We start from the raw sequence: 27,968 nt of genomic DNA, 5'->3' as shown, positions 1-27,968 counted from the left end.
ATGGTCAGATTTGTCTTTCAAAACCAAGTTCAACTAGAGCTGCTTAAAATTAAATGCTTTCAAGATTGCTAGAAATGGGTACTTCAGTGTGGATTGCTTCTGTACTACAGACATTAAATCACGTCAGTTTTACGTACTAGTTTACCAACTCGATCCAGCCACGTTTATTAAGGCCTTGCTCTGTGCCAGACAGTGTGGTGCAGATATGATGGGGATGGGCACTGCTATCAAGGAGTTCCCAATCTAACAGCCCAGATGGACACATTTTTTAAAAAAGAATATAAAGTAAGTGATGTTATAAGTGATATAACAGATATCTAAAGTGTTATAAGGATACAAATGAACTTAAAAGATTAACTGCAAGGTATATAAGACACACTAACTTTCATAGAATAAGAGGAACTATTTCTCTGCCTTGGAAACCACTTCAGGATCTGACTCTGGAGGTCCAAAACATGCATGCCATGGCCTTTAACTTTATTTCATTAAATTGAGCTCTGCCACGTAGAAAGCCCCTGTAGTGCAGTCCTCTCCTGCCTTTGGGGTCTCTGCATGAACTACTTAATGTGGGAAAAGCACCCCCAGTTCTACCTGCCACGCGTGGTCCATGCCCAGGGCTCCACAGAGGTGGCGGGTGTTCCTAGTGTCCCTTTTTGCACCTGAGGACCCTGCATTGGCTTAGACAGCCCCCCAGCTGCGGGTCTGGCTTCAGATCTTTGTGCTGAGGAGAGGAGGGGTCTGGGCAGAGCCGGAATAAAGAGCCCTTAAGCATGAGCCTCCTAAGCCTCCTGGAAAGTGCGTTAGGAAACTGGCTCATCGTCCCCATGAAATATGGGTGATAACTTTTTTAAAGCCTGATTTTGGTGTATTTTTATCCCTAAGAACAATTACGTGAAATGGAAGAGAATTTTACATAAATTCTTAGGCTCCTATTATGACTGAAAGGAAGAAGTGTTTATGTTTTCCTTACTGCAGCACTAAATTAGACTTAGGAGTATCTCTGTTGTCCCTAAACCACATTGCTGTTGCTATGTCAGCGTGCAGTATGCGGGTGGAGGTGGGTACCAGAGGGTAGGAAGTTTTCTATAGATTTAAAAACCTTGAGGAAACCTTCCCTAAAAGTTTAACAACCTACTAGTTGGAAACTGTCTAAATTTCACTGCCTTGTGCAGCAACTTTTAGAATGATAACGAGGAAATTTCAGTTTAAGAACAGTAACTAAGGGGCTTCCCTGGTGGTGCAGTGGTTAAGAATCCGCCTGCCAATGCAGGGGACACAGGTTCGAGCCCTGGTCTGGGAAGATCCCACATGCCGCAGAGCATCTAAGCCCGTGCACCACAACTACTGAGCCTGCGCTCAAGAGCCCGTGAGCCACAACTACTGGGCCTGCACTCTAGAGCCCGAGGGCCACAACTTCTGAGCCCGCGTGCCACAACTACTGGGCCTGCACTCTAGAGCCCGTGTGCCACAACTACTGAGCCTGCACTCTAGAGCCCGAGAGCCACAACTTCTGAGCCCGCGTGCCACAACTACTGGGCCTGCGCTCTAGAGCCCAAGAGCCACAACTTCTGAGCCTGCATGCCACAACTACTGAGCCTGCGCTCTAGAGCCCGTGAGCCACAACTACTGAGCCTGCACTCTAGAGCCCGTGAGCCACAACTACTGAGCCTGCACTCTAGAGCCCGTGAGCCACAACTACTGAGCCTGCACTCTAGAGCCCGAGAGCCACAACTGCTCAGCCCACGTGCCACAACTCCTGAAGCCCATGCGTCTAGAGCCCGTGCTCCGTAACAAGAGAAGTCACTGCAATGAGAAGCCTGGCACGGCAACGAAGAGTAGCCCCCGCTCACCGCAACTAGAGAAAGCCCGCGTGCAGCAACAAAGACCCAAGGCAGCCAAAAATAAATAAACAAACAAACAAACAAACAAAAAACCCAAAACCAGGAACTAACTTTTATCTCCTAGTTTTAACTAGGAACCGAGCCCTGGTCTTCGTTTTCACCTGGATTATCTCATTTAATCCTTACAAGAATCACCCCATTCTGTGGCTGAGGAAACGGCAGCTTAGGGAGACTTGTAGGGCCCCAGACCTCACACACACACTCACACTCCCCTGAGCTTCAAGGACTAAACCCAGTCAGTGTGACCTCTTAAGTCTGAATAGCCACAGGGGAAAATGCAGGTGAACCTTGGGTCTTGGGGCAGCAGGGTCGTCATCTGCATCCAGTAACAGGCCTGGGATGTGTGCCTGGAACATCTCAGGACACCACTGAGCTTTTGGTCATTGGTCACGTGTTCACTGAAGGTCCCCTGGAAGGCAGGCGGTGGGCCAGGCACTGGGTGGGGACACTTGGCAGGACAGGCAGGCCTCGGTCCTCGCTGCGCCGACACTCCAGGAAAGGAGGGACGGGCCCCCCTCATAAATAACCCCAGCCCCAGCCAGCAGGTGCTGGGAAGAGAAGAAAGGTGGGTGAGGGTAGGGGGAGGAGGGCCTCCCTGAGGAGGTGACATCCGACCTCAGTCTGGACTCTGAGAGGAAGCGATGCGGAGGCCGATGGGGCAAGTGCTGCAGACAGAAGTAGGGGCGAGGCTTGGCAGGAGGGGCGGGTGTGCCCAGGAGTGCAGAGGGTGGCAGCTGGGCGGCAGGCAGCTCACACGGGTCGTGGTGCCTTGTGGTCACTGTTAGCCGGCCGGCCTTTATTCTACTGAAAATCGCCACTTGCGGAGCGTTTAAACTGAAAAGTCAGATTATCTGATTTCCATTTTTAAACTGAAGTTTGGCTTGTAATCGGGAGCTTGGTGAGAAGCGTGCCGTGGCAGGACCGGACGGAGCTGGCAGGGCTGCAGGAGCACGCCGTGTAGACGGGGGCAGAGGCAGGCAGACTGCAAAGCCACATGGCGGGTTAGGTATGGGCTGAGGGGCCATGGGAACAAGCAGACCCCGTGGATTTCGGCTTCACCGTTGGGCGTCTGTGGGGGGGGGGCGAGGAGTGGGCTGGGACGCAGAGGGACGTAGGTGATCCGTTTGCACAGCCGCATTTGGACGGCCGAGTGGACACAGGTGTGGGCAGGTGGCCATGCGGGTGCAGTGAGCGCCCAGGGCGAGGACGTGCACTTGGAGCTTCAGGATGTAGATGGTAACCGAAGACACGGGAATAGGCGGGACCGCGTCTGAGCCTGGGCGACCCTTCCCACGCGAAGATGCTCCGGGAGGAGGTGCCGGCGTAGGAGCGTGAGAGGAGGGCTCTGTGGGCGGGGAGGCTGGGGGGGCGGGTCGGTGTTTGAGAGGGGAGGGCCGTGCACCTTGGGCCCCCCGCTGCCGGAGGCCAGCGCTGAGGACAGGAGGGGCAGGTGTGGTTGCTGTGGGGGATGTTAGTAAGAGGGGCTCGGAGAGCCTGGAGGGACCGAACGCCGCGCGTCTGCGGGACCCGGAAGGACGCACGGGAACGCGTTGGGGGGCGCCAGGGAGGTTCTGCCCAAGCACCGGCAGAGCCAGGGGCCGGTATCTGGACGGGAGCGCCGGGTCAGGATGCTTTGTGAGCCTGTTTGCCTGTGGGTTTTCGTAGCAGGATTTCTAGAGTATATTTCCATGCTGATGAAAACGGTCCAAGCGAGAAAACGCGGATCCTGCAGGGGGGTGGGGGGAGTGTGAGGTGCCAGGGAGCCAGTTCCTGGAAAAAGAGAAGGAAACGGCCTCCGCCCACAGTGTGCAGGTGGCGAAGAGCTGCTCTCAACAGTTGCACGGTAGAAATGGGACAGGTGAGCACAGACACGTGAACTAAACGTGGACATCCCACGTTTGCATCCCTGCTGCCCCTCCTGACCCTGTCATGGACGGCACAGATCTTTACAGCTCGGGGAGCACCGAAGGGGGCAGGAGGGGGGTTCCCAAGTGTGCGATGAGGAAGCTGGGTTACACCCAGCCCTGACCCCGTGGTCGGGGAGTTGAGCTGGATGGGGGTGGAGGGGACGGCATAAAGACGGTGGGGAAGGGCAGGAATTCTGAGCGTGGCGCACGCCGGCAGACCTTGTGTGATGTTTATTTGTAGGTTCTCCAAGCTTGTCACAATCAGATAAGACGTGTGCCCCTTTTAAATGACATTTCAAAGTGTGTGGAAATGTTATACAAGGAACGGTCCCTGTGGCTGCAGCAGGACAAAGCCGATCTGAGCGAAAGGTTCCTTCTGCTGGATCTGGAAGACTTGCTGTGAGAAGCTGATGGAGTCTAAGCTCAGCTTTGCGCATTCTCCACAGTATTCATTTTTAAATATCCTTCCTGGTATTTTGTGGCCAGCCCAGCTCCCAGCTCCAAGACCCAGAACAGTGACTGGATGGCTCTTTGCTTCAGTTTCTCCATCTCTGCCTGGAGAAATTGATGTTCTCGTAAGAAATGAGTGAGTTAATCACCTAGAGGGGGACCGACACACAGTGTGAACTATTGTTGCTGTTATAGAAATAGCACATTTTCATTTTAAAAAATCTAAAACATGGAAATAAAGATATAAAAGTCATGTGTAATCCCACCACCCTGTGTCCACCACTCTTAAAAATTTTTATTGTTCAATCTTTTATCTAAATGTGTTTATTATATTCTACATACTCTTTGGTATATATTTTTTAAATTTAATTTAATCCGTCACGAACATCTATGCCTGTCATTGCAGTTCTTTAAAACTCATTTTAATGCTTTTATAGTCATTCATCATTTATAAATTTTTAAGTCATTGGCATTGCTTCAATTACTCTTATCTGAGACAGCAAATGGTTGTTTCTGGTAATTATAGCAACTGAGAAAGGAGAGGGGAAAAAATGAGTAGTGGGAGTGGGGAGCAGAGTGTATTTACGCCTTAATTTTGAAAAACAGACATGGACCAAACGATGAACCAACTCCATGGCTGGATTCACTAAAGTCACTCAGGGACTTAAAATGTAAATATAAATAAAGATAAATAGATAGTTTTTTTTAATGGTTAATACCTGCTTTTAGGAAGACTTCCTATTTTCTGAATTTGAAGCTGTATTCAGTTTGCTTCCACTCAGAAATATAGCCTTTTCTATATTGCTAAGGTAGATATTAGATTGACAAAAATAATTAAAACATGGTGTTTCCATGAATATGGGGGAAATGGGCATTTTGACATACAGTCGTCCCTCAGTATCCGCAAGGGGATTGGTTTCAGGACCCCCCAGGGATACCAAGATCCAAGGATGCTCAAGTCCCTTATCTAAAATGGTAGAGTATTAGCATATAACCTACGTAAACTTTAAATCATCTCTACATTACTTATAATACCTAATGTAATGCTATGTAAATAGCTACTGGTGGGCAGCAGAGGCAAGTTTGCTTTGGGGAACTTTCTGGAATTTTATGTATATATATTTTTTGACCTGCGGTCGGTTGAATCCACAGATGCAGAACCCGTGGATATGGAGAGCCAACTGTATCTGTATTTTACACACCTTTCTGGGGAGACGTTTAACATGGAAATAAATATATCTGTTGATAGTAGAATGAAACAAATTCTGGTAAATCGCCACAAATGTATTTGAAGCAGCCATTAGAAAACTATAAAGCACGTTTATTAACGTGGAAAGGCACTTCACAATGTATTGAGTGGGGAAAAAACAGAAATTGAACAGTATTACGTCATATTATGTTTATTATACGTGTGCACAGGGGTAAACTTCAGCAGGATACGATCCAACGTGTCTGGGTGGTGGTATTCCGAATGATTTTTTTCTTTAATTTTTGCTATTGTGCCTTTTCTGGGTCTTTTTCTACAAGGAAGTATTACACGGGGTAAGTTTTAAAATGGTGAGGGAGCACCTTTTAGAGGCAAGATGGGAGGCTCATGGTTGTGACTTTCCCGCCTGCTCTCCATCACTAGAGCAGCTCAGGGACCACCAGCATTGATTCCCCACTGCGTGGAGAACAGTGCAGACACAGGTGACCTGTAGGCAGGTGAACAGTTGATGAGCAGACGGGCAGGGGGTGACCACAAACGCTGGGGCCCTGCCCCTTTTAGATGGGATTTGAGAAACAGACACGGCTGAATGTCCCCCTGAGCCGGGGGTGTTCTCCCCTGCCCTGTAGGTGCAGAGCTGGGGACCGAGGGGTGGGAACAGAAGGGGAGTGAGGGGGGATCGCCCTGGGGGAAAGGGGCCTGCAGAGCAGCTCTGTCCCCACGCCAGGTGGGAGGTGACATTGAGATGCCAGCAGGCTCGGTCAGGTGTGCAAAAACCAGCAAGCGCATCCTTATCCAGTGGACGTGAACCTCTCTGGTCCTTGTTTCCCGGCAAGTCAGTGAGGAAAAAGCCTCAACAAAGAGCGAAAGCAATAATGGCTTTTTAGTCATCAGAGGGGATTTTTCCAGTGATCTAAACGTTGGGAATCAGATGAAAAATAGCTATTCCTCTCCCCGGCTTCTGGCCGCTGAGTGTCTCTGGTGCCGTCCTTGGGGCCTGCCTGCTCCCGAGGGCTCTCCGGGGTCTGGGGGGCTGCCCGCCCTCGGGCCACGGTGACCTGCTGACCCCAGCCTGCTGGGGTGCCAGCGTTTCTCCTTGTCTGTCACCTGGTTTTGCTGCTTTGCTGTTTGTCTTGCTCGGTTTCCCTAGTTCCTCCTGCACAGGTAGTTTGCCCCTCAACCACGCTCGTGCCCAGACACCAAGTCCAGCCGCGCTGGCCGGTGTGAAAACCCACCCTGTGTCCCTGGCCTCCCCCAACCCCCCCCAAACCCGCAGCTGCTTGCTCGTCCCCCAGCTCACCCCCTGTCACTCATCCCAGCAGAATCACCAGCCTGCCCTGAGCACCGGAGACGGCGGCTGGGGGCGGGGACGCGTGGTCTGGGGGAGCCGGGGCCTCAAGTTCAGACCCTGTGCCACTGCTGTGCAGTCCCGTGGCCTCACGCAGCCCCTTCCCCTCCCTGGTTCCTCGGGTCTCTGGTCTGTAGTTGGACGCAGCTTCCCCTCTTAGGGAGGCTCATCATCGTGATGACCAAATGCCGACCCATTCGATGGCCAGGCACGTGGCTCTACTCAGAATGGGTGTGCCCTTCCTGGCCACACCTCAGTCCAGTCCTCAGAGGTGTGATGTCCTGAGTGGCTGAGCAGCTCCGAAGAGGCAGCACGGAACATGTCTGGGCCACTCGGAAAGGACAGAAATCAAGGAGGGACCCTGTAGGCACTTCCCACGAGAGCAGATGATGTAATTAAAGGTTCAGACGTGGGGAGAGGCCAGGAGGGGGAGCTCTCTGCTCCTCTGATCTTTATCCGGAGCCCCTGTTGGCAGAGGCTCCCTTGCACCCTGCATTCCCATCCCTCCCCGGACCCCCAGCTTTATGCCGTCCCATTTCACTAACCACCACGTCCTGCGTTTATTTGTCTGCGTCTGTGTCCGCATAGAATGGAAGCTCCCCAAGGGCAGGGAGGGGTGTACTCTTCACTCCAGCATCCTCGTTACACAGCCGGGTGTGCACGAGACTAGTGGAAATAGCAGGCTTTTAATTTACTGAGCAGAACTCATGGGTCATCTAAGTTTATTATTTTGTTTCAAACAGGAAAGGTGTGTTATAGGAAAATTAACCTGACATAGATGAAGACAAATTTGAGAGAGGGATTTGGGAGGACAGGGTGGTCTGTGTGTCGTGATGGTCCAGGACTGGGGATTGCTGTAGAAATAAATAGGAAGGACCACAAACACCCTGCAGTCACCTAAGCAGGGCTTTTACCATCAGTAATAGCAGGAAAGCCATGGTAGAGAACAGTCACGGGAGGGAGCACGAGGCACTCTTGCCAAGAGAATTAGGTAAACGTGTACATTCTTAATGTATCAACAGGCAAATAGAACCAACTACAAAGAGCACAAGTATACAGCAGCAACTAACACAACAATGTAAAGCAATTATACTCCAATAAAGATGTTAAAAAACAACAAAAAAGCACATGTAGTGTGATTGCATTTGTACAAATACATGCACAAATATACAGCCATCCCCCCTCATCGGAGGTTTCACTTTCCGTAGTTTCAGTTACCACGGTCAACTGTGATCCAGAAATATTTTATGGAAAATTCCAGAAATAAATGGTCAGTTTTCAATTCTGCCATCTGAGCAGTGTGATGAAATCGCTTGCCTCAGCTTCGATCTCCAGGATTTGAGTCATCCCTGTGTTCAGCGTGTGCTGCCTGTTAGTCACCTAGGTTGTCATGCTGACTGTCCCAGCGCTCGTGTTCACTCACCCTGATTTTATTGATACTAAAAATGGCCCCAAAGCACCAGAGGAGTGATACTGGTAGTTTGGACGTGCCAGAGAAGCCGTGCAGTGCTTCAAGTGAAAGGTGGAAGTTAATAAGGAAAGAAAAGAAAAAAAAAAAAGTATGCTAAGGTTGCTAAGATATACGGTAAGAACAAATCTTTTGTCTGACAGGTTGTGAAGAAGGAAAAAGAAATCCATGTTCGTTTTGCTGTCGTGCCTCAAACTCTAAATGTTACAGCCACAGTGCGTGCATAAGTGCTTAGTTAAGATGGAAAAGGCATCAGATTTGTACAATAAGATGTTTTGAGAGAGACCACATTCATATAACTTTATTATCATTTTTATAATCATAATTGTTATATTCTATCGTATCATTAGTTATTGTCGTTAAACTCTTACTGTGCCTAAATTACAAATGAAACTTTACCTTAGGTGTGTATATTTAGGAAAAAGAGTACTAACAGGATTTGGTGTTATCAGTGGTGTGGAGGTCTTGGAATGTTACTCCCTTCAATAAGGGGAGGCCACTGTATGTTTGTTAATACATTCAATTTATCTGAAAAATACAAGCCAGACTGTTAGCGTGTGCAGAATGGCACCAGGGAAGGGACCTACTGGTCTTCAGTATTACGTCACGCAATTCTGTGCTACTTGGTTACTTTTCTATAAGTGCGTATTACTTTACATTAAGATATTTTAAATAGACAATTTAAATAACTCGAGTTAAGTATGTCTCATAAAAGAAGTATCAAGTATGTACTTCTGGGGCTTCCCTGGCGGTGCAGTGGTTAAGAATCCGCCTGCCAATGCAGGGGACATGGGTTCGAGCCCTGGTCCAGGAAGATCCCACATGCCGTGGAGCAACTAAGCCCGTTAGCCACAACTACTGAGCCCGCACACCTAGAGCCTGTGCTCCGCAACAAGAGAAGCTACTGCGATGAGAAGCCCACACACCACAACGAAGAGTAGCCCCCGCTCGCTACAACTAGAGAAAGCCTGCGCACAGCAATGAAGACCCAACGCAGCCAAAAATAAATTTAAAAAAAAAGAATGTACTTCGAACCATCACAGTTATTTTAAGTATTACCTAAAATCTCTTGTCACAAAATACATGAGCATTAAAATGTAAGGACAGTTTGCATTTTGGCCTAAAAATCCAGCAAGGTGACCCATAATCTAAACACAATAACGAAGCAGATGAATTTGGGAAGGAATGATCCAAAATTAGAAACCCTCCTATTCAAGAATGAAGCCATATCAGAGTCAGAAAGCATCTCCTAATTAATGAGAAATGAAGGTATTGATGATCCACACCATGTAATCTTCTGAGAAAGAGTTGAAGTTTAAAACTATGGATGTTCTACACACAGACACACATGCATTTATTTCATAGTTGAGAAGCCATTTAAAATCGTGGTTATGACGGCCAAAGGGACAAAAATGAAACTGGTAATAAATCTGACACTAAACCCATACTGCTTTGAAGAAAGCTTTTCTTGGTGGTTCTGTTTTTACATGATTATCTGAAAAAACAGTCTGAGTAGAAATGGTCTGAACCATTCTCTATTTCAAAATAAGACTACATTACATTATTACATTACTGTCTGTACATTATTGTCTGAGTGAAGAGCATTACCTTTGGAAGCAATTATAGGTACTACTTACATCTTTTTTTTTTTTCCACTCAGGTGCCAGTTCAACAGATTCTGACAGTGAAAGTTTAGCGTTCAAATCAAAACCTGGAGCCATGCCACAGTAAGTACCTACAGTTCCATCAGTTATAAGCAAAGGCTGTCAACAGAGTTGTGCTCTGTGACGCCACTTGTGTTGTGCTCTGAGGAGGTCAGCTGATGTCAATCAAGAACCAAATGCTTGAACCTAGAACACAGTTTTTAACTTACGAATTCGAGCTTTGAAATCCGCGTTTCATCATCGATGTGCCAGAGTCTAACCGTCCACCATGTTAGTTTCAGTGACAACTAACAGGTTATAAATGTATGAAAGGGACACTTGTGTTGAGGGAAAATTACTTAAATCGTTACTAAAACGTAAATGTCAACCAAGTTATCCGTACACATTAGAACTATCTAATTAGGCCAGAAATGGGCTTCCATTTGGATGAAGTCTATTTCTAGTTAGATCTTGTCATGAAAATCTCAAAATTGAGTTTTTCCTACGAAGACATACAATGTTAGTATCTTAATCATTTTGCAAAAATAAAGTAAAATTGTTCCCATCCTCCCTGGGAGCAAAGACTGCCACCGCGTTCGTCCTGCCTGCTGTTTGCTGCAGAAGATCTGAGGAGGCATGAAGAATACCAATGTCCAGGATCCACCACCAGAGAGCTGGCATCTGGGTTGGGCCCTCAGATTAAAGGACTTTATTCTGCAGTTGTGAATCCAAGCAGTTGTGAATTTTGCCATGTGGCTGACAGTGTCTTGGTGCCCCGACCCTGTGTCAGGCCTGAGCCTCTGAGGTGGGAGAGCCGAGTTCAGGACATTGGTCCACCAGAGACCTCCTGGCTCCATGTAATATCAAACAGCGAAAGCTCTCCTAGAGATCTCCATCTCAACGCTAAGACCCAGCTCCATCAAAGACCAGCAAGCTACAGTTCTGGACACCCTATGCCAAACAAGTAGCAAGACAGGAACACAACCCCACCCATTAGAAGAGAGGCTGCTTAAAATCATAACAAGGTCACAGACACCCCAAAACACACCACTGGATGCAGTCCTGCCCACCAGAAACACAAGATCCAGCCTCATCCACCAGAACACAGGCACCAGTCCCCTCCACAAGGAAACCTACACAACCTACTGACCCAACCTTAGCCACTGGGAGCAGACACCAAAAACAACAGGAACTACGAACCTGCAACCTGCGTAAAGCAGACCCCAAACACAGGAAGTTAAGCAAAATGAGAAGACAGAGAAGCAGACAGCCAATGAAGGAGCAAGGTAAAAACCCACCAGACCAAAAAAATGACGAGGAAATAGGCAGTCTACCTGAAAAAAAATTCAGAGTAATGATAGTAAAGATGATTCAAAATCTTGGAAATAGAATGGAGGAAACACAAGAAACGTTTAACAAGGACCTAGAAGAACTAAAGAGCAAACAAACAATGATGAACAACACAATGAATGAAATTAAAAATTTTCTGGAAGGAATCAATAGCAGAATAACTGAGGCAGAAGGACGGTTAAGTGACCTGGAAGATAAATTAGTGGAAATAACAACTGCAGAGCAGAATAAAGGGAAAAGAATGAAAAGAATTGAGGACAGTCTTGGAGACCTCTGGGACAACATTAAATGCACCAACATTTGAATTATAGGGGTCCCAGGAGAAGAAGAGAAAAAGAAAGGGACTGAGAAAATATATGAAGAGATTTTAGTTGAAAACTTCCCTAATATGGGAAAAGAAAGAGTCAAGTCCAGGAAGCACAGAGAGTCCCATACAGGATAAATCCAAGGAGAAACACACCAAGACACATATTAATCAAACTATCAAAAATTAAATAGAAAGAAAAAATATTAAAAGCAGCAAGGGAAAAACAACAAATAACACACAAGGGAATCCCCATAAGATTAACAGCTGATCTTTCAGCAAGAACTCTGCAAGCAGAAGGGAGTGGCAAGACATATTTAAGGTGATGAAAGGGAAAAACCTACAACCAAGATTACTCTACCCGGCAAGGATCTCATTCAGATTTGACAGAGAAATTAAACCTTTTACAGACAAGCAAAAGCTAAGAGAATTCAGCACCACCAAACCAACTTTACAACAAATGCTAAAGGAAGTTCTCTAGGCAGGAAACACAAGAGAAGGAAAAGACCTACAAAAACAAACCCACAACAATTAAAAAAAATGGTAATAGGATCATACATATGAGTAATTACCTTAAATGTAAATGGATTAAATGCTCCACTCAAAAGACATAAACTGGCTGAATGGATACGAAAACAAGACCCACATATATGCTCTCTACAAGAGACCCACTTCAGACCTAGGGACACATACAGACTGAAAGTGAGGGGATGGAAAAAGATATTCCATGCAAATGGAAATCAAAAGAAAGCTGGAGTAGCAATTCTCATACCAGACAGAATAGACTTTAAAATAAAGACTATTAGAAGAGAGAAAGAAGGACATTACATAATGATCAAGGGATCAATCCAAGAAGAAGATATAACAATTGTAAATATTTACGCACCAGCATAGGAGCACCTCAAAACATAAGGCAAATGCTAACAACCCTAAAAGGGGAAGTTGACAGTAACACAATCATAGTAGGGGACTTGCCAATTCAGGGGACTTGCCAATGCAGGGGACGTGGGTTCGTGCCCCGGGCTGGGAGGATCTCACGTGCTGCGGAGCGGCTGGGCCTGTGAGCCATGGCCGCTGAGCCTGCGTGTCCGGAGCCTGTGCTCCGCAATGGGAGAGGCCACAACAGTGAGAGGCCCGCGTACCGCAACAAAAACCAAAAAACTAAAATTAGAACTACCATACCACCCAGCAATCCCACTACTGGGCATATGCCCTGAGAAAACCATAATTCAAAGAGTCATGTACCACAGTGTTCACTGCAGCTATATTTAAAATAGCCAGGACATGGAAGCGACAGATGAATAGATAAAGGAGATGTGTCACGTATATACAGTGGAATATTACTCAGCCATAAAAAGAAACGGAATTGAGCTATTTATAGTGAGGTGGATGGACCTAGAGACTGTCATGCATAGTGAAGTAAGTCAGAAAGAGAAAAATAAATACCGTATGCTAACATACATATATATGGAATCTAAAAAAAAAAAAAAGATTTTGAAGAATCTAGGGGCAGGACGGGAATAAAGACGCAGACGTAGAGAATGGACTTGAGGACACGGGGAGGGGGAAGGGTAAGCTGGGACAAAGTGAGAGAGTCTCATGGACTTACACACCACCAAATGTAAAATAGCTAGCTAGTGGGAAGCAGCCGCATAGCACAGGGAGATCAGCTCGGCGCTTTGTAACCACCTAGAGGGGTGGGATAGGGAGGGTCGGAGGGAGACGCAAGAGGGAGGAGTTATAGGGATATATGTATACATATAGCTGATTCACTTTGTTATACAGCAGAAACTAACACACCATTGTAAAGCAGTTATACTCCAATAAAGATGTTTTTTAAAAATAAGAAATAAATAAAGTAAAATCTACCGAAATTTCGTAGAAAACTCCATGGACATCGAGATCGTGGTAATACACTTCATTGATTTGCTGGTATATACATAACAATTATAGCCCTTTAACATCCAGTAGTCACTGAATATTCACGTTAAAGGGACCTTAATAAGATCACATACTGTGCCACCTGTGCATCCAGTCAGTTATCTCAGGGTTAGTGAAGTGACATGAGTCACTTGAGATTACACAGCCCGTGACTTAGCAAAACTGGGCCTGGAAACATGTCTAAGTTTTATGCACCAAAGGAAAACTTCCAAGATACTCTTGACTTCACACAGTGAGAAGCCAGAGCAAAGAACAGCTGCTAGACTGAAAATAGACCATGAGAACTCTGCATTAAATATAGAACCCCCAACCCTACACGTTTTACGTATCTGCTTAGTGTTAGAGACTGACCTTTTTCCAAGTATTTTCTTTTCTCTTAGGATTTCCAGTTCAGTAATTTCAGCTGTCTGGTAAGAGCTGAGATACTTAGTTACATGCGCTATTTTTCCTTTTTCTGTGTGTTTATTTTACTAATGTCTGGGGCCATCTGTGCCTATACTGACCGCCGCTATTCTAACTGGAGGTCGTGGGTCCTGACGTCGGAAGCACTTAGAGTTGAAGCGGGTTGAGTAGACATAAAGAAACTGGGCTATTCTGTGGACATGTTTCAAAGAATACTTCCTGCTTAAAAAATTCTGAGTGAACCCTTGGCCCCTTATCTTCCAGGGCTCAGAAGAAAACAACTTCCGTTTCCTTGACGATAGGATCATCATCTCCAAAGACAGGGGTGACCACAGCCGTGATTCAGCCACTGTCTGTCCCTGTTCAACAGGTACGTGTTCCACAGCCTACAAGGAGTCAGACTCACTGAAGAATATAACTAGTACTCCCTTGAAATATTTTCTAAGTGGACACAGAACTGGGAGATAAGAAAATGGTAAATAAAGTTCTTCCTTTTAATGCACTAAAAATAATCTCTAATCAAAGACATGCCACCGATAAATCAATATCTGCATTTCCTTTGGGAATTTCTCTTTCTAGCAGGCAGTACTCTGATAAAATGGCATCTGTTTTAGCTATTACTGTTGGATTCTCCCCGTATGAGCCATCTTCTGTGTAGCCAAATTCATTAGCTCCTTTAAAACAAAGTAGAAGACTAGAAAAGTCCATCTGCCGACAAGTTTTCCCGTCCTCTAAGAGCTAAACAGACAATACAGAAAAAAATTCGCATTCCTTCCCTTCACCATGCAGTTTTATCCTGCTTTTTTATTTCATTGTAAGACTGCTTTATCCAAGAAAGAAAAGCAGTAGAAATGACTGGAAAGTCATTGTAGTAAGTTTACTTTGCAAAACACAAACATGAAGGTTTTTTTAATGTAAAAGATTAAAATCTAGATGTTTCTGAATCAACTGTGATACTTTGTGCCGTGACGAGTATCTTCAAACCCAACCCTTTTGAAATGTGAACTCATTCCTACCTCCTAAGTGTGTCTAAGGAACATCAGTGTGCCCTCCGGCTACCGGGCACCCATGGGTATTTTAGAAATTCTAGTATGTGACTCACTCTGTGATGTGTAGCGTACACGGCCAGTGAAGAAAACACATCTGAGATCATAAACTGGAAAAGAACCAACCAGTAGAAGTTACTCAGTGATGGCACGTATAGTAGATATTTCCTTTAAACCCCTAACCCAGAGTGGACTTTACAGAAATAGTTGTGATTAAGGCAGTGGACTCCTTTTAGTGTTTGAGATTTAAGTATTGGTAAGTATGTAATGAATGCTAAGCCCTGTCAGCGGCCGTGCTGTCACCCACACGGGTCCCTCTTGGGCACCGTCCCGGTAACGCCAGGTCATAGAGCCTATCTTTTCAGCGGTTCGTATGTTCCAAGTTTGACCCACGTGCCTCTGCTTTTCAGGCTCCCAGCCCCACCTCGTGCCTCTGCCGGCCAGATGGACCCACAGCCGCCTGTTTCCCGCCTGTTTTCACCAAGGTCTGACATCTGTGCGTCTCATTCAGTGGGTCTGCTCTGGGCCTTAGGTTCCATTCCCCTGTGGCTTCGTGGAGCAGTGTCTAAAAATTACAACGAGTGGATGAGCAGGCTCTTTTCATGGTTACCTTTGGGCTGAGTAGATATTTGTTGCGCAGCTGCTGTGTGACCGTAATTTGTAAAGGGTCTGAGAGGGGTGGCCCTGCTCACGTTGGACCTGACAGAGCTCAGAATAGACTGGGAAACAGTACAAGAAACAACACAAAATGCTGTGTAGGGAACTGGGAGAACCGGCAAGTTTTATAGACATTTTTTAAAAAAACTGACTAATTTTCAGTTTGTCCAAGTTGGTGTTTTGTGTTGCCAAGCTGATGACGTGCGTTTCGTTGGTCAACAGTTCAGCTCAGAAATGGTCCCATGTAGTATTTCTTCTCTGTTTCCTACCCCACTTTTTGAGAAAGTTATAAACTTTATTTTTTTTATTGGAGTGTAGTTGATTTACAGTGTTGTGTTAGTTTTAGGTGTACAGCAAAGTGATTCTGTTATACATAGACTTTTTTTCAGATTCTTTTCCCTTATAAGTTATTACAAAGTATTGAGTATGGTTCACTGTGTCATATAGTAGGTCCTTGTTGTCTATCTCTTACACATTGTAGTGTGTTCATGTCAATCCCAAACTCCTAATTTATCCCCCCTCCTTTCCCCTTTGGTAATCATAAGTTTTCTATGTCTGTGGGTCTGTTTCTGTTTCGTATATAAGTTCATTGTGTCATTTTTTTTTATTTGAAAGACATTTTAAAAGGCACAAGTAAAGGGAGAGGTGCACCATGCCTGTGCACCAGTACACTGTCAGAAGTCATGACCCTAGACCAGTCTCTAAATTCAATGCAAATCTAGCTCAAATTCCAACAGGTTCCTTGTTTATATTTGTGTTTGATGTTGAACTTGGCCGTTTGATTCTAAGTATTTTGTGGAAGAAAAAGCGGCTCAGAGCAGCCAGGGCCCTCCTGCACAAGCAGGAGGAAATGGTGTTAGGGATCTGAGATGTCAAGACTTCCCAAGGCCAGAGCATCAGGAGAGCAGTGCTGGCTCAAGGCTGGACAAACGGACGAACGAGGCCCAGAGAGCGCCCACAAGACACCCCAGGAACCCACGGTCACTGGGCAGGGTGGGTTCTTCAGCAGAGGTGGGCCCCGACCTCAAACTTTTCACAAAAATCAATTCCAAGTAACTAAAGACAGATGTGAAAGCAGTTTCTATAAACCCATCATCTAAAAGCTATAAATCTGCAAGGAGCCAAGAAGAGCATCTGAATAGTCTTCATGTAGGGACTGATGTCTCTTTCCTAAGCCAGCCTGCATCCAGCTTGCTTAAAGACCTTTTCATAAACAGGGTATTGACCGGAGGATGCAACAAATGATAATTGTTGACAGCAACATTGAAGTCGCCTCCCAGGATAAAATACCCAAAAAGAAAGAGAACAAGGCATGTCAAACCCGCCGACAACCGTGTCGGTGTAACAGCCCACGAGGTCGTCCATCCTTTGGTGCTTAGAGCAGTTGTTTACGGAGGGGCGGGCGCGGCACGTTTACCTGTAGTTTAAGAGTTTTTCTCAAGCAGCCTCATGAAACTGGCCGGGAAATCTGTGTTACCTGCCACACTATTGCTGGGGACTCAGTTGATTTTGGAGCCAGGGCCCCGTGATCAAGCGTGTCCTGGTGGCACCAGGGAGGGGAGAGGCCCCGAGAGTTTCCTTTCCTTCCTCAGGGCCGCGGAATTCCTCCAGGGCCATGAGAGACCCTCAGTCCCAGGCACACACCCTGTTCCTTTCCCCTGCAGTGCAGTCCAGCTCCTGAGACAGGTTCCAGCAGCAGTGTCCCCCCTTCCCCAGAGAAAACCAGGAAGCGTTCTCTGAGCTTAATAGAAAGAAAAGCAAACCAGAATTCAGCTTTCTTACAAAGCTTGAGTTTTTAAGTCGCAAACTGTTGAGTGGCCGGAGCTCAGGGCCGTGTCCCCGTGCCTGCAGCTCCATGTCCTGGGTCTGGACAGTGGATGTCCCCCCGTTCTGCATGGTCTTCTTCTTCCTCACTGGCACCTGCGCCCTTTCCCTGTGGGTGGCGCCTCTCCCTGCTCTGCACTGTCCTTTGGGGGCCTAGGCTCTGGCTCCGGAGGGGATGGTGGTGACAGGGGGTGGCCTGGGCTTTGTAGGTCCACTGGCGCCTCCATCCGTGCTCTCCCACATCGCTGGGAAAGGTTCCCCGGGGCTGAGCCGGAGCCACGGAGCTGGCGGGGACAGTGGGGCTGTGAGTCACAGGGACACACATGGGGCCAGGAGAGCGGCCTGCCCCGTGTGGCGTTTCTCCCCAGAGCGGTGGACCCTCCAAGGAATCTCAGTACCAGGTGGACCTGACAACGAGAAATGCTCTTCTGTGGACCCTGAAACACCCAGGGGTCCCAGAGTCTGCCGAGTGGACGACCCTGACTGCCAAGGTCAGCCTCTGAAGGTGACTCTTGGCCTCCCTTGGGGTCCTCATTGTGGTTCCTACGAGCGAACCGTGTTTACGGTGGCTTCTGTCAGGAGAAGAAGCTCACTCCGGGAGGGGCCAGGTGGCACACCTGGGCTAACTGCAGAGGTTTGACTGTGTAAAGTCTTTGGCATCTTCCTATTTACCACCTATGTGATTTTCCAGTGTTTGAACAAAATGCATAATCCTAGGAGCAAACAGAGTCCCCCTGTGGTGTCTGAAGGCTCACACATGAAGAATATTTGTGCAGCATCTGTAACGTGCTGTGAACACTTCCTGGACAAGCCGGGGGCGTTGATTCATCCGTCCACACAAGCTGGACCCCGTGGGCCATATCTTCCCTGCTGATCTGCTAAATTAGCACTTTCTTGACCGATCAGAAAGTGAAAGTCAATTTAAAACCAGAGATTTTCCTACAGTTAAAAATAAGGGTGGAGTGAGAATGCACTCAGAAGTAGGTAATAATCTTCACCTTTCCATTAAAAAAAAAAAAAAAAAAAAAAGACCTTAGCCACCAAAATTCTCATGAAATGCCTTCCCAGACTTCACAGTAGACTTTTATGGTCCTGCCCGCATCATGGACTTTGAGGATTCCCACGGGGCCGGGGCACACACATTGCAGGCCAGTTGCTGCAGGGTCTGTTGTTCCCAGCACACCATTGGCTGGCTCTTCAGAAAAATGTAAAAAGCAAAAACAGAAATAGAAGAAAAAAAAAAACAACTTCCTGATGTGAATTTGTTTGCTTTGGGTCTCTGCATAGGTGAATTACTTGATCATATTTGACATCTTTTAAGAGTTCTTCGTGTCCTTTATCAGATGCAGTACTCTGTAGTCAAAAGGGTAGATAGCCAGAAAGTTTCAGTGGGCCCGTGGCTAAGCAATTGCAGAGGGGAAGGGCAGAGTGCTGACACCTGGAAGGGGCCAGTTTTTCCTTTGGTATTTAATAGCCAGTTTACAAGCTTCACGTCTTTGCATCTGTGAAGCCAAACGCATTTCTGGTCTGTTGGGTTGTAAACATTTATTGGGCTGGAGTTGGAGTAGGTGGCACCAGGTGACAGCAGGGGAAGAGGCAAGGAAGGTCAGGCGGGGGAAGTGCTCCTGTCTTCTTATTTCACTCAGAATCTCCAAATGAGAAAATGCCAACCCTCATCCTGGTAAAGCGGACCCAGGAAGCTGGCGGGCAGAGGTGGCGCCCCGCGACAAGCTCAGAGCTTGGGAGACAAGTGGGGTCTCCTTGCCTTCCTGTCTGGGTCTCTCAGGAATCTACACTCAGATGGAGTGCGATTCTTTAAAGACATTTGCGTTCCACCAGCTCACTCTTCAGTGTAGATAAAGGTACCTGTTACCGTAAAATTCCATGAATACTAGAGCCGTACCTTTGCAGGGTGGGCCCAGCGTTTCTGCCGGCCCCATGGGAAGCCTTACTCACTTCATTACGTGCAGTTAAAGGTGTTTCTCCTGACCTGATTTTACGATGCAAAGCCTGCGTTTGCTTCTCTAAGGTTGGGAAGTGTTGCTCTCTGTTGTGAAGCTGGGTGAGACCACACCAAGGCCTGACGTGCACGGATCCTTGCATTTCAGGAGCTGCAAAGCATCTCGGCCTCCAAGGGACAGGCAGCCGTGCTGGAGTGCCGGGTCCGAGGCATGCCCCCGCTGCAGGTCCAGTGGTTCCGACAAGGCAGTGAAATCCAGGACTCTCCAGACTTCCGGATCCTACAGAAAAGTAAGGAGAGGGGCCTGTCCCACCACCCCCAGGTCTGACCAAGCCCTCTTGTCCAGCTCCAGGAGAACCGGGAAGGGCTTAGTCACTGAGATGCATGAATTTCTTCCTCCCTCCTTCCCTCCCTCCCTCCCTCCCTCCCTCCCTCCCTTCCTCCCTTCCTTCCTTCCTTCCTTCCTTTCTTTGCGTTTTATTTGTTTTAATATTTAATTTAATTTTTACTTTATATTGGAAGATAGTTGATTTACAGTTTTGTGTTAGTTTCAGGTGTTCAGCAAGGTGATTCAGTTATATGTATACATATAGTCATTCTTTTTCAGAGTCTTTTCCCTTGTAGAATATTACAGAATATTCAGTAGAGTTTCCTGTGCCATACAGTAGGTCCTTGTTGATTATCTATTTTATATACTGTAGTGTGAGATGCATAGATTTCTGTTCTCCTAGTGTGGAAGACATGCAGGGTACAGCACATTAAAGCCACCCTGATGGAGTTTGTCTTCACCATTTCTGCAGACATGTCGTAGACAAGGTCACAGAAAAAGATGGGTAGGTTTAGTATGAACGGAAGCCCAGTCTAATGCTCTGTTTTGATTTCTTTTTTTCTCATGTGGGAAACAGAACCTCGATCCACAGCTGAACCTGGTAAGAAGCTTTTTCTTTTTGGGAATGTATCTCTTTGGTTTCAATAGCTCTTTGTTTCCGTTTTGAAGCCATAAGCAGAACAGTGTTTTTGCAGTTCCCTGGAAATGTGAAACCCCCTTACAGACAATATCTTCTTTATCATGGGGTCTGCACGCTGCGTTTTACATCAGGTTCTTTATTAGGGAAACATGAAGTTCCATTCAGACAAGAAGGTCAGGCTCAGTGACTAAAGGCTTTTAAAACTGTAGTCTGTTATACTCAGAAAGCAAGCTGAGCTCAGGATGAAAAAACATCCTGCTAAGATTCCAGGAGAAAAGAGTGATCTGCGGCATATTTCTGCTGACCAAAAGCCACCAACAGCTAGACCCCAGCCTGGAAATGCACCTCACGGGAAAGCATCCCGAGGATGTCAGCAGAGTGACCACCGGGCATCTCTCATTTATGTGCCCTGACCCATGAGCGCTTCCTATGCTACACCAGGAGGAAAGGCATCTTGCCCTGGAATTGCACATCCCTGGGCCTCGTCAGAGCCGTGTGGTCCAGAAGCCCAGGTGTCCTCCCCTCCCGCCTTGCACTTCTTGTCTTTTTATGGCTCCTCATAGACGAAAACGATGTTTATAAGAGAAGCAGAAATTTTTGTCCGGGTGTTTCACAGTACATCCACCTCAAAGACTACTTTCGTAGTATCTTTCACATCAGCAAAGTCACCAGTTTCACTCCCTTCTTGCCAAAGGGTGGAAAATGTGTGTCTCTGCTTCAGCATCACGCAGACCCGGCTGCACATCTCTTGGGAGCCAGACCCGGCTTGGCCTTTCTCAGGGATCGAGGTGGCTCCTGGTCAGAGAGACCGAGGTCAGTCCTGAGCCCCTCACACCCGCGCACCGGGGCCTGGAAAGCACAGTGTGAGCCTGTTGGGGTCCAAAGCGGAAGGGATGCTGAGTGTCATCCTGAGGGAAAAACTGGAATTGATCTGATGCCTTCTTTTTTTTAATTAATTAATTAATTTTTATTGGATTATGTAGTTAATTTACAGTGTTGTGTAGTTTCAGGTGTACAGCACAGTGAATCAGTTATACACATATATATATCTCCACTCTTTTTTAGGTTCTTTTCCCATATAAGTCATTACAGAGTATTGAGTAGAGTTCCCTGTGCTGTACAGTAGGGCCTTATTATCTATTATATATATACAGTAGTGTGTATATGTTGATCCCAATCTCCCAATTTATCCCTTCCCTCCCCTTCCCCCTGGTAACCATAAGTTTGTTTTCTGTCTGTGACTCTACTTCTGTTTTGTAAATAAGTTCATTTGGACCATGTTTTTAGATTCCATATATAAGTAACATCATATGATATTTGTTTTTTTCTGACACTTCACTCAGTATGACAATCTCTAGGTCCATCCATGTTGCTGCAAATGACATTATTGTGTTCTTTTTTATGGGTGAGTTATATTCCATTGTATATAGGTACCACATCTTCTTTATCCATTCATCTGTCGATGGACATTTAGGTTGCTTCCATGTCCTGGCTATTGTGAATAGTGCTGCAGTGAACATTGGGATCCATGTCTCTTTCTGAATTACGGTTTTCTCTGGATATATGCCCATGACTGGAATTGCTGGATCATAAAAAACTAAAAATAGAGTTTTAGTTTTTTAAGGAACCTCCACACTGTTCTCCATAGTGGCTGTACCAGTTTACATTCCCGCCAATAATGTAGGAGGGTTCCCTTTTCTCCACACCCTCTCCAGAATTTATTGTTTGTGAGTTTTTGATGTTGGCCATTCTGACCAGTGTGAGGTGATACCTCATTGTGGTTTTGATTTGCGTTTCTCTAATGATTAGTGATGTCGAGCATCTTTTCATGTGCGTATTGGCCATCCGTGTGTTATCTTTGGAGAAGGGTCTATTTAGATCTTCCTCCCATGTTTTGATCGGGTTGTTTGGTTTTTTTTCTATTGAGCTGCATGAGCTGCTTGTATATTTTGGAGACTAATCCCTTGTCGTTCGCTTCATTTGCAAATATTTTCTCCCACTCCGTGGGCTGTCTTTTCGTTTTGTTTATGGTTTCCTTTGCTGTGCAGAAGCTAATTGGATACCTTCTTGTTGTGAGTTACATACACCCAGACCCCACCGCCCACCTGTACGGTCCCCACGTCAGTTACTGTGGTCACTTCTCAAACTGTGGAAACAACGCAACTGCATGTTTTGCTGTGACATGGCTTTGTGTAAAATTGCACAGTGCTGTTCCCTGATACAGGGGACTTCTGAGACTCAATCTCCTTCATGACCTGATGTGGAAATCCTATAGGGGGTTAAGGCATATCTTTTACCTTGCTGTTTTAAATAGACTAGGCAGACATGGATAGATAGATAGATAGATAGATGAATGGATAGATGGATAGATAGATAGGTAGATATAAAAGTAGGAACCAAATATCTCCTTTATCCACAAGAAAGTTTGTGTGAACAAATCTATGGAGTAGGTTATCTCTTCTGATGCTATATGTACAATAATACTAAAATCTTGGGCCAAAAATTCTGAAGGCATTCCTGGTGGAATGGATTAAGACTGCTTTGGTCTTGCATTTTGGATTCTGTTTTGAGTTCATGCCACTCTTCTTTCATCGTGTTTTATCCAGTGTCATCACCCACACAGGTGATATGACTTATTAAATGTCTCCTGTGATCTGTGTTGGAAAATCATAAACTAAGCATCATCTGAAAATTTAAAACACTGGGGAGAAACTGCATAGTTTAGTTTCTGAGTATGTGTGTGTTTGAAAATTGAAAGCTCTCAACACACCAACTAAGAAGGAGTATTTGGGTGAGGAGGGAAGAGAGAAACTCCTTCAGCCCCTCCACCACCCCTCAGACCCCATACACGCCTGTCTCAGTCGTGTTTGCTGTTTTGCTTCTAGAATATAGTTTTTTTTGTTGTTGTTGTTTTTTGCGGTATGTGGGCCTCTCACTGTTGTGGCCTCTCCCGTTGCGGAGCACAGGCTCCGGACGCGCAGGCTCAGCGGCCATGGCTCACGGGCCCAGCCGCTCCGCGGCACGTGGGATCCTTCCGGACCGGGGCATGAACCTGCGTCCCCTGCATCGGCAGGCGGACTCCCAACCATTGCACCATCAGGGAAGCCCTAGAATATAGTTTTGATCATGAATTATTTAGTGAAACCAGTCCTCAGCATCATCATGGGGTAGTCTGACCTCTAGAATGGTCTTAAATGCCTTTTCGTTTAATGTGGCAAAATCATGCCAAGAAGAGCGGGAGACGGAAGGCCTCCCTCGTAAACTGCACGTCCTAGCAGCGTAAGAAAAAGTCTGCCCTCGCTGTGTTCGCTGAAGTTTCCTATTTTCCTTTTCCCTTTGGTTCGATCTGGAAGCATTTAAGAAAACAGACTCCTCCGTTCAAACCACAGTAATAGCGCTTGCTGAAGACAGATAATTCTTGATGGAGCGATACTTCAAGCAAATCTGTCCGTCCAAGGCAAACACGCACATAGTCAGGAGCTATGAAAAACAAGGCACCACTAGTCTTCCTCGACCTCTGATAATTCCTCCACAATTATATTCTCCACGACATGGTTGGAATTGCTTCCTTTTTTTCATACAGGACCATTAAAACACTCTGCCTCAGAGAAATTCCCTGGTGGTCCAGGGAGTCGGCACTTCCACTGCCGTGGTCCGGGTTTGATCCCTGGTCAGGGAACTAAAATACTGCAAGCTGAGATGCGTGGCCAAAAAACAAAAAAATACCCTTCCTCAGAAATCTACACTTGACACGGAGAATTAACTAAAACCCACACGCATGAACGACTGTTCAAGTGACTGCTCACATGAGTTGTGATGAGTTAGAACTTTAGAACAAGCACACACTGACACATATTTGTAGTTAAACAATGTCCTGACTTGCCTGACAGAACCAGGTATGATTACGATTCCTTTACTACTAGGCGAATGTTTTCTAACATTGACTTGAAGTTGACCATTGATGCTTCCAGGGGAAAAAAACAGAACATGTATTGACTCTTTCACTGTCCTTAAATGACCTGATGGACTATTGCATCCAATACACAGACCTCTCAACTACTCAACCTTAGAGAATGTACGTAGGAACTGGCTTCCCTTGTGGCTGTTTTTTAGCCACTGTTAAATGGAGAGGAGGAAAATTGACATGACTGCGATACATCTGAGGCAAGAGATGAATTTTACAGAACTAGGTCGGAGATGTTCTCCAAATGCTAAAATATAAGTAGCCTTTGAAATTCAGAACATACCTGAGCATTCTGGTTTTCCTGCCCTCTCTCCCCTTCCTGACATGATCACTGTTGCTCTCTCCCTGCTGGCTGGCCTCCCTCCCTCCCTCCCTTTCTTTCCCATATCCCCCCTCATTTATTTATATATCTCTTTTTTTCTTCTCTTCACTCTCCTTCTTTTTTCTTATTCATGGGCAAGATATTTTAAAGCCCTAGAAATGAAACTGAAATGCACTAGTGCCTGGTCACAGCCCCCGTAGGGATTAGATGTTTAGATAAGGAAGGAAACAGCCCATTCCTTGCGATGCATTTGTGCAATGGAAACAGGTTTTTCTTGTCACTCCTCTGCTGGGTCTGTCTGATGTGTTTTCCACTCCTCTCTTGTCTAGACAGAAGTCAGCTTGCATCACCCATCTTCTCAGACAGCTTTGTGAGTCCATAGCAGTGAGCTTACTCAGAACCCACATGTGTCTGTCACGGTACCTGCTCTGGCCTCCTTCGTTGACGTTCCGACTTTACCCTGATTGCATCCTTCAAAGACCAGTGGGGGGGCGGGCAGGGCCACAGAAGATTCCTTCGACAGCTGTCCGCGCTCAGGTCCTGACTCATACGTCTGCAAACAGCCACAAACTGTATCGTGTTACTTCTAGAGCACTGTCTCATGACACGCAAAATCGAAACTCCAGAAACCAACGTGTCTTACTGGTTGGGGAACGGTGCACATAAAAGTGCGGTGCCCTGACTTTCAGTGTGCCTCCAGGGCCACCCGCCCTCCTAGATCTTGGAGAGTGGAATCTGTGCTTTGGTCCCGTGAGTCACGATGTGAAGGAAATTATAGTTTAAATGTACTGAGGTGCTGAGCAGTAGGAGGGCCACGGTGAGGATGTTTGAATGCGATTCCAGGTTAAGATTGGAGTAAGCAAAAGTGGGTTGGGTAAAGCCTGTGGTTCCCAAACCGTGTGGCAAGGCGCCCTGGGTGCCACACCATCCGGCAGAGGTGCTGGAGATGCTGGAGATTTTTGACAAACACAGTGACACTGGACATCTCATGGGGACGACTGCCGGCTTGAAACAGTTCCAATGTTACATCACCCTACATTCTCTGCTGTGACGTCGTATCTTTGTGAAACTGAGTTTTTGGTGTGTGTGTGATAAAAAGCAAGTCCCACGTGAAAATCGGGTGGACTGTGAAAGCAGGCTGGCTGGGTCCCATCTGATTCCAGGAGGGATTGTGCCCTCGCAGCATATAAACACATCCATTAGGAAGTGATTGTGGTGATCTAAGAATAAAGTATGGGTATTTTTCCTTCAATTTATATGTATTTTTTAAAACAATAACTAACTTGTTAAGACCTAAACATTATTACGTTCTTTAGAAAGAACTGCTTAACGAAGGAGGCTATTCAGTATGTCTTTAGGTTTTGGAGCACCGTAAAAAATGACTGAGACACTTAGGGTCTCCTGAACCTAGAAGGTTTGGGGAGAAATCTCTGGGGAGAGAGGGAAAGGCACCAAGACACCAAAGGGAAAACTGCGTGACTGTTGGAACCCTGAGATCTGCGTGCCTCTGCCCCGCCCCCCCAAACTGGCCTCTAGAAGGCCAGCCTGGTGGAGACCGAAGGGCTCATTTCTGGGTGATGGCAGCATCCCAAGAGAAAAAAATCCATCCATAGTGATGCGGGAGTTTCTCCAAGACAGAGGCCATCTAGATTACACCCCGGGGAAGGCCAGGGCGAACGGCCGCTCTCTGCTGTCCAGATTCCCGTCAGCTCAGAGCCACGTCGGACAAGAAGAGATCAAAGGTGTCTGAAGAAACCTCCCTCTGGGATGATACAGGAGAGCACGAGCAACTCCCCAGAAAGCAGCTTGGAGGAAACAGACTTGCAAAGAGAAGAAGATGTAAAAACAAAGCAGTGCTCTCGTCGGAGGGGTGAGAAAATCAGCGCATCCAAGAAGAAAAAATAACAGGGGGGAGGAGAGGAGGGACGTTCAGAACACAAGGCGTGCTTGCGATGAAAAAGCTGGTAGCAGAAATAAAGTTAGGAAATGTCTCGCAAAGTAGGAGAAAAAGGCAGAGAAGGGATGTAGAGAGAAAAGGTAAGGACATTAGATGGTAGACCCGCCCCAGTAGACTACACATTCATAAGTAGGATTCCAGGAGAAGAGAACAAAGGGGAGAGATTATCCATGCAATTTGTTTTTCATTCCCCAAACGGAAGGATATCAGTTTCCAGATTGAAAGGACCCGCTGAGATCACAACGTATGAAAACACATTGACAGCAGTGTGCACCACTGTGAAATTCACAACATCCAGGACGAGGCCATGATGCTCTCCGTGTCCGGGGAGGAAGCACCAGGTCACAGCAAACTAACAGTATCAGAGTGACCTAGGACTTCTCAGCAGGCTTCCTAGGCACACAGACAGCGAAGCAACGCCTTCCAGATTCTGGTGTAAAATGACCTCCAACTCCATAAGGAGATGTGGTCAAGATTTTTCAGAGTTGCAGGGTCTCAAGGATTTTCCTCCACAGCTTGTCTGTAGGGTATGACCCCTGCAGCGAGAGAATTCACCGGCCAGAGCAAGATGTGAGGACAGGAGCATGACAGCAAATGCAGCCAGAGGCCGGCGTCCCCGGAAGGCACGGCTACACGTCGATGTGTGACAAGGACAGACACGGCAAGGCATTCATCCCTGAGAGCTCAGGGCCGCCGCCCATCTCCTGCCCTGACAACAGACGGTTGCGGGTGAGCTGACCCCAGGTCGCATCTCTGCTTGGCCCGGCCTGTCACTGCCTGCCGGGTCAGTTGGGAACACTGTTACCGCCCACGGAAGTGCTCTGATTTGACCCGGGGCTGAGATCTGGAAGTTGGCCATGTTGACCTTAAAAAGAGAGATTTCGGAGACACAGACACCACCAGTGATTCCTCCGGGCTGTCCAGTTCCTGCCCATGCTTAGCCCCTCCAGGTACCCACCAACCCACCCCCGGGAGCCCCAGATTTCCCAGGAAACCCCGTGGCCTTGCCTACCCCTTACCCCTGAGGGCTTTGGTAAATGTCTGGGGAAGTTGAACTTTTTTCTGACGGGGGGAAGGTGGCCTTTTTTTTTTTTTTTTAACATCTTTATTGGAGTATAATTGCTTTACAATGGTGTGTTAGTTTCTGTTGTATAACAAAGTGAATCAGCTATATGTATACGTATATCCCCTCCCTCTTGCGTCTCCCTCCCACTCTCCCTAGCCCACCCCTCTAGGTGGTCACAAAGCACCGAGCTGATCTCCCTGTGCTACGCGGCTGCTTCCCACTAGCTATCCATTTTACATATGGTGGTGTATATATGTCAGTGCCACTCTCTCACTTCATCCCA

General features: G+C 46.7%; 1 protein-coding gene across 4 annotated transcripts in view; it reads left to right on the top strand.

The window, feature by feature from the left end:
* Window positions 1-27,968, top strand: part of PALLD (palladin, cytoskeletal associated protein) — a 385,196-nt gene that overhangs the window by 152,354 nt on the left and 204,874 nt on the right. Inside the window, exons 3-7 of one of the 4 annotated variants that reach the window (XM_027096503.1) lie at window positions 9,942-10,008; window positions 14,186-14,291; window positions 15,378-15,452; window positions 19,557-19,698; window positions 20,314-20,337. In XM_027096503.1, the coding sequence (XP_026952304.1) occupies window positions 9,942-10,008; window positions 14,186-14,291; window positions 15,378-15,452; window positions 19,557-19,698; window positions 20,314-20,337 (414 nt within the window). Of the gene's footprint in view, window positions 1-9,941; window positions 10,009-14,185; window positions 14,292-15,377; window positions 15,453-17,781; window positions 17,954-19,556; window positions 19,699-20,313; window positions 20,338-27,968 lie in introns of those variants that run through there. The other 3 variants (XM_027096504.1, XM_027096505.1, XM_027096506.1) reach the window with 3 other exon arrangements.

Source organism: Aethalodelphis obliquidens, unplaced genomic scaffold, assembly GCF_003676395.1.
Source record: "Aethalodelphis obliquidens isolate GAN/ISIS:26980383/991018 unplaced genomic scaffold, ASM367639v1 scaffold103, whole genome shotgun sequence".
Lineage (NCBI taxonomy): Eukaryota > Metazoa > Chordata > Mammalia > Artiodactyla > Delphinidae > Aethalodelphis > Aethalodelphis obliquidens.
The sequence above is the reverse complement of the archived record's forward strand: the minus strand, read 5'-3'. Positions and strand labels throughout refer to the sequence as shown.